Here is a 13,253-nt window from a genome sequence, read left to right on the forward strand (position 1 = left end):
AATATGCTCTAAAATATTTTCCCATCTCCTGCTAGAATTTGCACCCCTTAGGCAATTACTATTAACATTTTCTTTTGTATGCTTTCAGAACTTTTCTATGCTCATAAACTATTCTTTAAAAAACACACACAAATGAGCTTATGCTTCAACTACCAGTCAGTTTTTTATCTATCAATTTTAAAGAATTCTAATGTGCTCTCTGAAATATTTGCCTATAAGTATTAAGAAACATGAAAATATGTATGTAATGTCATGGTATCAATACTTTATACTAATAATTATTAACCATTAATCTAAATTTAATGTAATATAACTATAAATTAAATAATTAGATAGTATTCTTTATATTGGATATTTATTATTGATATTATTAATGTCATTTTTCTCATGTGCTGAATGCTACTTTATTCTGAAACAATTAAAGCTTTTATGCAGACCAGACCATGCATACTCTGTACCATTGAGTTTTATTTAGCACATCGTACCTCTCTGCATCAACCAAAATACATTCTACCATGAGTCATGAGTGTGTTTCCAAATTAGTGCCACCCCATGAAAGAGCAAAAGGCAGCTTAGTACACTGATTAAGCGAATGGATTCTGGAGCCAGACTGGTTTCAAATCTTGCCTTTACCATGTAAGTAGCAAATAGTTTAACCTCTTTGTATCTTGGTTTCTGTGATTGCACAAAAGTGTAAAGATCATCCTACCTTATGGAGTTGTTATGAGGATTAAATGAGTTAACATTGGTAACATGCTTAAAATGGAGTGAGTGTTCCAGTCCTCCAAGAAACAGATGCAAAAATGGAAGTAAACATACAAGGGATTTATTGGGGAAAAGGTCTGTGAAGGGGAAGGGGAAAAGGAGCAGGTGTAAGCCAGAGAGCTTTCAAACTACAGTTGTAGTCTGACATCTGAGAAGGGAAAAGGGGAAGGAGCATTGGCTGAGAAGAACCTCAGACCACAAGACAATTCTAAGGAAGGCTCAGCCAGATCAACGGAAAGTCCTGAGCCAAAGCTGCCCATTAGAGGAATCCCACATAAGGCAAGAAAGGCTGACTGGCACTAGTATATCTGCCACTTGGTCATTGTCTAGAAACTGTGGAGTGGGGGGAGGAGAGGATTTCACAGTGGCAGCAGTTGAGGACCACCAATCAGCAATGCTCTCCACATCAGGCTTCCTTGAGGCTGAGTAGTGCATCTTCATGACTGCCACAGAGAGCTTGGCACATAGTAAATACTAATAAATGTTTGATAAATAAGGAGACATAAGAGTATAGGGCAATGCTGTCCAATAGAAATATGAGAATCACATATATAATTTTTAATTCTTTATAACTATATTTTTAAAGCAAAAAACTTTAGTAATATTTGAATAATGTAATTGAAAAATATTATATAATAGTCCTATATCAAACTCTAAATTTTAATAACAAAATATTCTCAGTTACTCAGAGAACTTTTACTGAAATTAACTTTTTTAAGACTAGGGACAAACTCAAACATTCTGGAAAGTAGAGAAAGTATAATGTAGTGGTTAGCCTATTTGGGAGTAAATCTCACCTCCACCCTTGGATAGCTGACCATGGGCAGTATTCCCTTGAGCTTCACCTTTCCAAAATATCATCAGTTAGAACAAGTGCAGGCTATATGCTCCAGCAATGTCCTGGTGGTCCCCTGTGCCAGGCTAACTAAAGGTTAACTCGTTAGTTGCTGAGGGGGTCTCTTAAGAGTGAAGGTAGAAGGCAGGGGCAGAAGCCAACATGACTGCATTAGCTGGAAGCTTTGAGGAGGTACGAGGGTGGGAGAAGGTTGGTGGCTCCAGGTAGCAGCTAAAATTTACCAACCATGGTGGATGTATTTCAACATTTTAACAACTGGTGCAGCTTTATTGTCCCAATGTGACGATATTTATCCCAGGGTAGGGCTGTTTCTCTTCTGAGAGCTAGTTTTTCATTGTTTTATTTCATTAGGTTTAGGGAGAGGAGCCACTGATGATCTAGCTTCACTGCTTCATTTTACCATGGAGGCTCTCAAGAAAATACTATGAGTTATTAAAACCAGATTAACCCTCCTAACTAATCAGTGAAGTCACCAAGTCCTCTTGGTTCTAACTCCCAAAGTGATCTCCAATCTCTCTATCTCACTGTTACAGCTTTGATATATTCCATCATCTTTTTTTTTCCCCTTTGGAGTCTTCAGGGTTTCTTTATTTTTAATAACATCATTATTGATATATAATTCATATACAATACAATACACCAATTTAAAATGTACAATTCAATGATTTTTAGTATATTCATAGAGTTGTGAAACCATTGCCACAATCAAATTTAGAACATAGTCCAAACAAAAACCTCATATTAGCAGTCACTCCCTATTTCCACCCAACCACCCTTTTTCCCAGCTCTAAGCAAACACCAGTCTACTTTCTGCCTCCATGGTTTTGTGTACTCTGGATATATAAATGGAATAATACAATATGTTGTCTTTTTTAATTAACTTATTTCCTTTAGCATAATATACTCAAAGTTCATCCGTGTTTGTAGCATGTATCAGTACTTCAGTTTTGTTTATTGCTGGATAACATTTCATTGTATGAATATAACATATTTGTTTATCCATTCTTCAGTTGATGGGTCTATGATTTGTTCTACTCTTTGGCTATTATAAATAATGCTGCTATAGTTAACTGTAATTTGGGGTTTCACATGATACCCTAAATTACTGGCGTACAGTTGTTCGGGGTTTTCTCTTAAAATCCTTTTTATATCTGTAGGTCAGTAGTAATGTCTCTTCTTTCATTCCTAATTTTAGTATTGTGAGTCTTCTCTCCTTTTCCCTTGGTCAGTTTTACTAAAGGTTTGTCAATTTTGTTTCTTTTCAAGGAACCCACTTTTAGTTTCATTGGTTTTCTCTGTTGTTTTTTTTATAATTCTCTCTTTCATTATTTCCTTCTGTTTGCATGCTTTAGATTTAGTTCGCTTCCCACTTCTCCCCAAAGTATTTTAAGGTGGAGGATTATATTAATAATTTGACATTTTTCTTTTTTTAATGTAGGCATTGAACCTCTTAAGTTTCTTTTTAAAACTGCTTTAGCCATGTCCTATAACTTTTGTTATGTTATATCATTTCATCTATGTCAAAATATTTACTAATTTCCCTTTTGATAGCCTCTCTGTCAATTGGTTATTTAGAAATGTGTTGTTCATTTCCATATGTTTGTGGATTTCTCCAAAATCTTTGTTACTAATTTTTAATTTTACTTTATTGTGATCAAAGAGCATACTCTGATTTCAGTTATTTCTAATGTATTGAGACTTGTTTTATTTCCTATTATATGGTCTATTCCCCAAAATGTTCCAGCCCTTGAGAAGAATTTGCGTTCTTCTCAAAGAATGGTCCTTGTTGAGCAGACTGCTCTATAGATATCTGTATGTCTAGATTGTGTACAGTATTATTCAAGTCTTTTAATTCCTTACTGACCTTTTGCCACAGTGTTCTGTTCATTATTGAACATGAGAAGTCTCCAACTATTATTGTTGAATTGTCTATTTCTCTCTTCAATTCTGATGGTTTGTGTTTTATGTATTTTGGGGCTCTATTATATATATCTTTATAATTGTTACATATTTCTGATGGATTAACTCTTTTATTATTATGAAATTTCCCTCTTCATATCTAGTTACACTTTTTGTTTTATAATCTATTTTGTCTGATATTAGTATAGTTGTGACTTTGTTAAATTAATACTTGTTGTTTGAGCCTTGGGGTGTGGGATGGTTAGCCACAGTTCAACAAAAGACCACAAGGAAAGTTGAAATAGAGAAGTGTTACTCACAAGTCTTGGAGGAAATACACAGCATCTCTTGAGGGTCTAGGGAGGGTCTTGACACAGGGAGGTCAAGGCAGGGTGCAGGCATAATGAGCAACAAGACCTCTGGCAAATGCCTTATTTAGGGTCAAACTTTGGAGTTCCAAGGCTAAAGCCATATTGGTCAGTTCAAACCAAAAAAAGCAATGTTTTGGTAAGCTTCACAGGGAGGAGTCTTATTGAAATGGCTTACCGAGTGAAGGCCCTAGGAGGCATAGGGGCAGGGAATGTTAATCACAAGGGTACTGTAGGGGGGAGTCATATCAGGAACTTATATTTACTTGTGATTCTGTGGGGCTGTTATCTAGGCATGTGTTCACGAAAGGAGCTAGTGTCAGTTCAAGGTCCCTGCAGGTTGCTTGGCCCACACAAAATGGGTGCCAAGGCAGCAATATTATGGGGTAGCTTAGCTAAACTCTCCAACAACTCTATCATCTGTGAGATAACATCCTCAGATGATCTCATGGCACTTTAAGCCACGACTAGGAAGATGAATTATTCTCCTTTCCTATCTGGATGCAGAAAGGGAAAAAAAGGACCATTCTAAATTTATGAGGTTGGCTTTAAATTTTAACTTTTAAAGAAGCTTATTAAATGTTTTATAATGTTCTTGTTCATGCATAAAATGTATAAATCTAGCCAGAGAAAATACGAAGTATTCAGAGGGATACTATCATGTGAAACCCTAAATTACAGTTAACAAATGAAGATTTGGCCATCTGAGGGGTTACTAGTCACTGACATAATTACTTGGCAAGTGACAGGGATTTGTAGCTTTAGATTAGTTTAATATATGTTACTGCAGTTATCCAAAAGACACAAGGAAAGTTAAAGCTAGACACCAGACTTAAATTCTGAAATCTAATCAATTTCAGAAAGAGAAAGAGAAGCGTGTTCACTTAGATTTAAAATCTCTATGATACAAGTAGCAGCTCTTCCTGCACAGATGGCCCAAGACATAGAAGGGATTAGAAATATTGCAGTCAGGACAAGAAATGCTTGAACTAGACCAGGACAGAGCACACCATAGATGTCTCAGTTTCTCTGCTCATAAGAATTGGCAGTTAATACAGAATAACGTTGCATATTAACTTATATTTAGCTATCATATTAATTATAGTAGGTTAAGTATCTAATTTTATATATGTACACTGATATACCACACTTACATATAAGTATCTCTCTGAAATTCAATAATAGTAGAAAATGACCATTTAATTACTGTTATGGACTGTGTGTTTGTGTCTCCCCAAAGTTCATATATGGAATCCCTAACCCCCGCCATGCAATGGCATTAGGAGCTGAAGCCTTTGGGAGATAATTTGTTTAGATGAGGTCATGAAGATGGAACCACCATGATGGGATTTGTGCCCTTATAAGAAAAGGAAGAGACAGCAGAATTTGTTTTCTCTGCCATATGAGGATACAGCAAGAAAGCAGCCATCTGCAACCAAGAAGTGGGCCCTCACAAACTAGACCAGTCAGCATCTTGCTCTTAGACTCCCAGCCTCCAGAACTGTGAGAAATAAATGTCTGTTATTTAAACCACCAAGTCTATAGTATTTTTTTATAACAGCCCAAGGAGACTAGGACAATTATTTTTAAAAAATTAAAGTCAACAAATCAATATGCTTTTGGTTTTTAATATTTCTATTCAACATAATATTTTGTTTTATTCACAAAATATCTAGTGAAAGAATCCTTTAAAGATATATTTGGGGATGGGGCCTGCCTCAAATGAAAATTGTAGTTAGGAATCTGGCGTCCAATAGATAGGACAAGGGGTGGAGTAATGTAGGCCCTTACAAAACATTGCCTTAGCTTAGCTGGACAAGTTGCACGTTCCCAACTGTCTGTGATTCCACCATCTTCATTATTCTGTTAATTGAATTTCTGCCATTCCTTTTAAGTCAAGCTGTTTGCGTGTTTGACTTTCTTATTCTTTTAACATTTAATATCTATCAGATGTACACCTCTAACGCTCAATCTTCAAGGAATGTACCAATGCAGAAAATTTACAACAATTAAATAATATCAGTGATCTTAATAAATAATCATGATTTGCTACTGTTTTTTAAAATTCAGGTTTGCTATTATAATTCAGTACAAGATTATTACAAAGAATCTTCTAAATTAATTCCTACTTCTGTGCTAGCTATGAGTATTTCTATTTTCAGACAAGTTGAGTATTAATACAAATTTCCTTTCCAATTTTTTTTTAATCTGGCCAACAATTATTAAATAAGCAATCCTCAGGGAAAACCACGTATTATAAACTAGTCATTTTTAATTCATTGAAAACGACTTTTAAAAGAGCCTTTAGTGATTGAGGAGTGCCCTGGATCTTTCTAGGCCAAACTCTGAAGCAGGTCATGTTTTATGACCTTCCAACTTTTGGAGTTCTCCTATAAGGTTAGTACTTTTTTTTACATACTCACTTTTTCCTCTGTCTACCCATACTGTCCCTAGAAAATCATATCCCAATGTAGAGCTGCTTGCCTAAATACCTTTATATAAATTAGGAAAAGGCAGCCATTCCTCCTGGCATTGGAAACTCCAAGGGGATCTGGTGTGGTAGAGACAATGGCCAGGGCACATGGCTTTGCCCATAGAACACAGGCTGAATTTGAGCCCCTTGGCTGGAGGCCATAGAGCACAGTGGAAGGCAGTAGAAGTCTCTGTTTCCTTCATGTTGCTCGCAGGCTGCCCTTATCTCTACTGTCATCCTGGGAGTTGACTACTCTGCTAAATCATGTTGAGTAGAACAAGTCTTCATTGAGAGGCAGTCTAGCACTACATAGAGAGCAGACTACATAGCAACGTGCTTAAGAGTGAGAGTTCTAAAGTGAGAGGTCCTGGCCTTGAATCCTGCCTGTACCAATTAATAACCTGAGATATTAGGCAAGTTATGCAAACTTTCTGTGTCTCAGCCTTGGATTATAGTGAAACATGAGTTAACATGTAATATGTACTCAGTACACATTATTTATTAATATAGGGTAGCCAAAAAAAACCTGGGAGGGTTATTCAAACAGTGCCTCCTCGTGCGATTATGAGCAACTGGATGAAAGTGCAGTTTCATCTAAAAATGCTTCACTTTCATGCCTTCCACCCATTCTTTCTGGAGTCAGAGACTGACAGACCGCATTGAGTCATTCAACAAGCACTTGAACACTTCCTGTGTACAGTGGTAGACAAAAACATTTAAAAAGACAACTCCACCCCCAAACGTTCCCTAATTTTCAAAAAGTTGATCAAAAGAAGAGAAAGGTATTTATTGTCCTAAAATACATGAGACCGTATCAGGAAGCATGGCATAGGCCTTCTAGGTTACTGGAATGGACTCATACTTCAAAGATAGATCGTCTTTGAATCCAGGCTCCCTCACTTACTGGCTGTATGACCTCAAGTAAAGTACTTAACTTTCAGGAGCTTCGGTTTTTCCAATAGGTAAAGTGAGGAGGAATAAGTTTCAAGTGTTATTGTGAGGAATCAGATAAAAGTAGTTAGAATAAAAAGGGTCTGGCACATTGGATGTAATTCAATGCTAGCTTTTATCCTTATGAATATTATCTGTTACCATCAACTAATTTTCATTGCAAAGATTTATGATGGCCCTTAATATCCTGCAAGTTAAAGTCCATATACATGATATTCCAGGCCTTTGGGAATTTATACCCACTCCTCACCGTGAACCTTACAGTCCAAACATATGAAATTACTTGCAGCTTCCAGAACCTGCTCTTACACATACCCTGCCTTTACATCCAGTGAATTATCTTTCTAGATGACCCTTGCTTCTTTTGCCCAGTGAATTATCACTTATGTAAAACATATACATTTAGCTTAAAGAATAGTAATAAAATAAACATGCTCTACTCCGAGGTTAAGAAACAGAAAAAGAAGGTCCCTGAGCATTCCACATTTTTTTTAAACATTAGCGTCTGTGATGTTTGTGTTTTAAAAGCATAGAAGATAAAATCCTTATGTTTATGGATCACTTCTGCCCTGAAGAAACCAAGAAACTTAATTGTGACCTAAAAGCCATAAAGACTCCTAGTCACTGTGCAGAGATGCTATTAACAATTAAATATTCAAATGCAACTTGACCAATATAATATTATGGAAAATTTTTTCTATATTTTAAATTTAAGCAGTTTTTCTTTCTACTATGTATTTCTTCTTTTGAAAATCTACAGCATGGTTCCTTTGTTTAAAATAAACATAGGTTATTATTACTGTTATTGTTATTGAAGGGGGTGTCTTTATGTTTTGACTGGTCATAAGGAGCCACTAGGTGGCAGAGGGTGCTGCTTCTGATAACAATGAGAAAACATTAAACAATTTTCGGTGTGAAATAGGTTTTAGAAAACAAAAAGCATCACACTATAGACTTCATACGTTAACATACTGCACTGGTATCTCATGGCCCTGCAATCAAGGATTTTGGCCTGTTGGCTATATTGTAGTAACAACCACAACATCAAAACTACATTTATTTAATGAGCACTATACCAGACACCAGACTAAGTCGTGTCCACACATTATGCTGTTTAATCCTACAGCAGCAGTCAGAGGAGGCAAACATTGTTAATTTCCTTTTTACAAAAGAGAAAGCTATGTTTTGAAGAGCATAAACAATGTGCCTAACATTGATAAGTAACAGGCCAGATTCAAACCAGGTCTGTTGGATTTCAGAGTCTGAGAGGTTAACAACTTCACTCCACAGACTTGCAGAACTGGGAAAATATTTAAATTTTTAGTAGGATTAATCATTCTGTGATATAATTAGTTTTAGGCATATATTAACTTTAGATATTTTCTAAAATTTTAGACATTAATATCTTAGTTTAATCCTTACTGACTTTATAAAATAGTTTATTAAGGACTCTACATGTGTGTAAGCCTAAGTCTTATCTCTTTTCCCATTCAGTGACCATTTGAACCCAATTTCTAATAATCATTTTAAGTCAATTTCCTCAAAACATCCTTTCCATTATGCCTGTATGCCAGGAAAAAGCAATTTATTAATGAAAGCCAATTTTTCCCACCATGTTTTTTAGATCTTTCTCTAGCCCAAAATTTTTAAGTTCCCTGCAGCAGTATAATTGACCGGAACAATACTATAATGGTGTCAGTGTACACATTGTAGAAAATAAAGTGACATCAAATGACTCATTAAAAAATAGTTTTTGCAATATAATATGCTCATCTTCAGAAAAATAAACCATATTCTAAAGCCTCAAGCTAACAGAAAGCATCCATTATAGAGAAGAGTCATTTTTCTTTACCTCCTAAATAACATTTAATAACTATCCTAAAGAAAAAATGGGAAAAATGAGAGATTATGGAGACAATATTAGTTAATTTAACCTTTGTGGCAATATATGAATATTTATAAATCTGAAATGGGGCAGTGATCATGTAGAAATTTTATAGGGCTGGTTCTCCTAATTGGTAAAGTTTTACTTCACGTCTTTATCTTTGTGTTTCCTTTCTATTTTTCTTCTTTGGAACAAAAAAGGCGGGGGAGGGTAAAGGTCATATCTTATACCTACACAGATGTTATTTAAATAAGAGAAAGAGTGTCTCCAAATCTTTATATTTCTGAATGTGAAGCCGGGACTGATGGCTGAAAGAAGGAAGTTTACATTTCATATGTTATTAAGTTATGACGTTATCCTCAAATCATCTAGATTGAATGATATCTTATACTACATTCATACACTGCTTTACAATTTAGAAGGTGCTTTCAAAAATATCAACTTTTTTAACCTTTGAAAGCATTCTTTGAAATAAGAGAAAGGAGAGAAATGAACAGATTAGAATGGTCGTGGGCAGTTCACTGGAGTTTGGTAGTTTGTTGGATGTTAAATGTGATACTTATTTGTATTATTATTTAAACTACATTTCAGTGTATTTTATTTTTCATTATAAAGATCTTCAAATTATAATAGGCAAAATGAAAATTCAAAAATAATACTCTTTTATTTGGTTTCCTTTTAAATATTCAAACTTTACATTGGTTAACCTTAAACGTCTATGTATGGCTGTACATTTTAAGGATGCCAATAAAATGTGAATGTATGTAATTAAGAACTTTTCTAAAAATGAAACAAAAATAAATAAACCTTTCAAGAATCTAATGTCTTAGGAATTTGAGAGAAAGAGTTACTATCACACTGTAAGTAACATTAATGTTATTTCCTTAAGCTATAGAAACAAACAGAAGTATATTAGAGATTAGCAGTTAAAAGCTGTTTACTGTCACTTTATTGATTAATTGATTTTTCATAAGTGATTTGCTGGCTCCTTTATTCTTTTTTTTAAGAACTTATATTTACCTATAACAATTTTGAGAGGCTTCTTATATAAGTAGGGATCTCTCTTCTAATTTTATAATTTAAAATACTGTGCATTTAGATTGTAATTATCTTGTATAATATTATTTTAGTCTACTTATTTCCTCTAGATGTTGGATAATATTCTCTTCCATCCATTCATTGTTTAGGAAGAGACTATTGCCTGAATTTTTATGTTTTTACATGATTCATTTATGTATTATTATGCAATAAGACCAGTAAAAGTCAGACATTTTATATATTTGTCTGTACCTTTCTCCCCTTCCCTGAACCTCTATTATGTCTTCTGTTTTCCTATTTAAAATAGCTATTTTCAGTTACCTAATAAACATTAAGAGCCATTGCCCCATTGAAAATAGTATAGTTTTTTAACAAAAAAGGGGCAGCATTGACAAAGGCATCAAGGATAAAAAATTTCATCTTGTATAAAATTGCTTCCCCTTCCCCATTGTACTAGAGTGAGTAAGGCTAGCTGCTATAACAATCAAATCTCAGAATGTCAATGGCTTAAGACTAAAAGTTTATTTATTTATTTATTTTTTGCCCTCATGTAAAGTCTAATGAGGATGATCTGAGTTGGAGGATGGCCTTCAGTATGGTCTTTCAGGGAACCGGTCTTCATCATCTGCTAGGACCTGAGACTTATCTGCTGGATCCTCTGTATCCAGCTGGCAAATAGGGACTAAAGAAATATGGGGTTCACCTAGGAAGTTTTCATGGTAGGCCTAGAAATAGTTCTGCCCTTGTTCCACTGGCCATAACTCAGTCAGGTACAAGGGAAGCTGGGAAATTTGTTTAGCTGTGTGACCTGGAGGTAAAGGAAAAGGTTTCGTTGAACATGTAGCAGTCCTTGCTTAGCCCATAGCAGTAATTCTGCGAAAGAAGCTACCTTCAGCAACTCTTTCAAGTCTTCCTTATGCAGAAGCAATTTAAGTTTGAGACCACAGGATTTTCAAGCTGCATCCCTGCCTTTCTATCACTTCTTCGAACCTTCAGTAGACTGTAGTGAATTCTGTTACTGAGAAATCTCAAATGTCATATGGCCCTGGGAGGCTTTAGAGCACACAGCAGCTGTAAATGGGCATGCGAGAGGGAAAATGAATATGCAGTGGCCAACACAGGGTCTCAGATTTACCTGACTTGGCTGAGGGCACTGCCCAAATGCCAGAATGAGAGCTCTACCACCATCTTTCCAGCTCTCTGAATTCATTTTCCCTTGCCTTTAGCGTGACCTGGCCTCCATCTCTGGCAGCCAGAGAACTCTTGGGCAATGTGGCCAATGTTCATTAATAGAATGAAAAATGAAAAACTGAGCAAGAAAATTAATGAAGTTATAGGTTCATTAAGCAAATGTATCAATGAATAGTTTAGTGATGTTTGAAATAAATAATACATTGTTTTTATCCTTGTATTATAAAGGACACTTGAGACTAGCACTGAATTTGATAATTGGGTTGTTTGGTCATTGAAGATTGCATTCCAATATATTGATCACCTTTTTAATCTTTGAAGTTGACTGAATGTAAATTTAATTTGATAGTTTAAATTTGAATATGTCATAAAAGTGCCTTAACCCCTTTTACAGAGATTAAGAGAAACCTCTTCTGTTAACTTGTTTTATGGTTGTTGCCATGGAGACCACAGGAGGCACAATCTTCATAAATTCATAACTCAAATGAATTAGTCTCTAAGCGATGAATGTTTTTATACATTTACTCACCTCAAATAATTTTTGAAGTGATTTACATTTTTGTCAAAATGAATATGGATTTTTTTTTTATTTACTTGAGTTTCATAAATATGCAGCCCAGGATCATAGGTTATAAATATGAAATTAAGTTAATGAAATATTCATTTTATAAATCTAGAGTTATTAATTAATTCATCACAAAACATTATAACAAAAAAGCAATTAATGGTATAAATTGCTTTTTATTAGTTACAGATCATTAAAATGTACAATTATAATGAAAAATGTTACACATAATATCAGGCTTAATGTTAATATTCTATTCTAAATCTTCTAATATTCTATAAGATATATATGATTTTCTTCTAAATTTTAGAATAATAATTTTTATTTCAAAATCTACACATAAAATGAGAATCACTAAAAGTCATGACAGAAAGTAATTTGTAGTTATGAGTTTAGTGTTAGTAATGGCTACTACTAGCAATATTTAGTTAACTCATTACAAACTCTTTGCTTAAATGAGAATATTTCCCCCCATGAATATTGTGTCTTTCTCACGTTGAATTATGACCCCTTCAGAAATCTCTGCAAGGATTCTGGAGAAAATATGGATTTAGCCAACTGACTGTTATGCTTCTATAAATTTATTCATTTTAACTAGAAACGACATCTTATGCTTATGTTAATGTAATAGGAAAAGTAATTTCTCATTGCTATTCTCCCCCAAAGAATATTCATCCAGATGCTGCATATTAGCTTGAGTTCAGATGCAGCCTCTTGCTTGGGTACGGAGCGGAGAAGCAGCAGTCCTTCTTGGTGTCTCCCTCTAACCAGCCTTCTAATCATCCAGGCCGGAGAATCACCCACACCTCCTGAAAATTACCCTTTCCACTAAAGATCTACAGAATAATTTTGGCTGCAACCAGGAATTAAAATGAAAATCGAGATGAATTTGGGGTCGCTAGGGTCTCTTTTAAACTATACTTCTCTGCCAGAGAAGCGAACATGCTTCGAAGCCTGAGTGTGTTATACCAGCTTAGCCATTTATAAATTAAGGAACTTTAGACAAATTACTAAACTTCTCTCTCCCTCAGTTTCCTCTTAATGTAAAATGGGATTAGTACTTATTTCATAAGGTGCGAGGGCTTATATCTGTTTGCAAAAGTCAATTGTTAAATTTTCCAAAATTTTGCAAGTCATCATTAAATACAGCCCCTATTAAAAATTTAATCATATAATTTAATAAGTTATATTAAAGGTAATAAATACGCAAAACTCATCACTTCCTAATTACTTCATTTTACTATTATCTATGTTTTTGAGGT

The 13,253-nt window shown here is 34.7% G+C and overlaps 1 protein-coding gene across 1 annotated transcript in view; it reads left to right on the plus strand.

The window, feature by feature from the left end:
- Positions 1 to 568: 568 nt before the first annotated feature.
- Positions 569 to 13,253, plus strand: part of LOC120604437 (cleavage and polyadenylation specificity factor subunit 7-like) — a 42,535-nt gene continuing 29,850 nt past the window's right edge. The window contains exon 1 of the mRNA XM_039865136.1: positions 569 to 636. Coding sequence (XP_039721070.1) covers positions 593 to 636 — 44 coding nt within the window. The 5' untranslated portion in view covers positions 569 to 592. The remainder of the gene's footprint in view (positions 637 to 13,253) is intronic.

Source organism: Pteropus medius, unplaced genomic scaffold (genome assembly GCF_902729225.1).
Source record: "Pteropus medius unplaced genomic scaffold, Ma_sr-lr_union100, whole genome shotgun sequence".
Lineage (NCBI taxonomy): Eukaryota > Metazoa > Chordata > Mammalia > Chiroptera > Pteropodidae > Pteropus > Pteropus medius.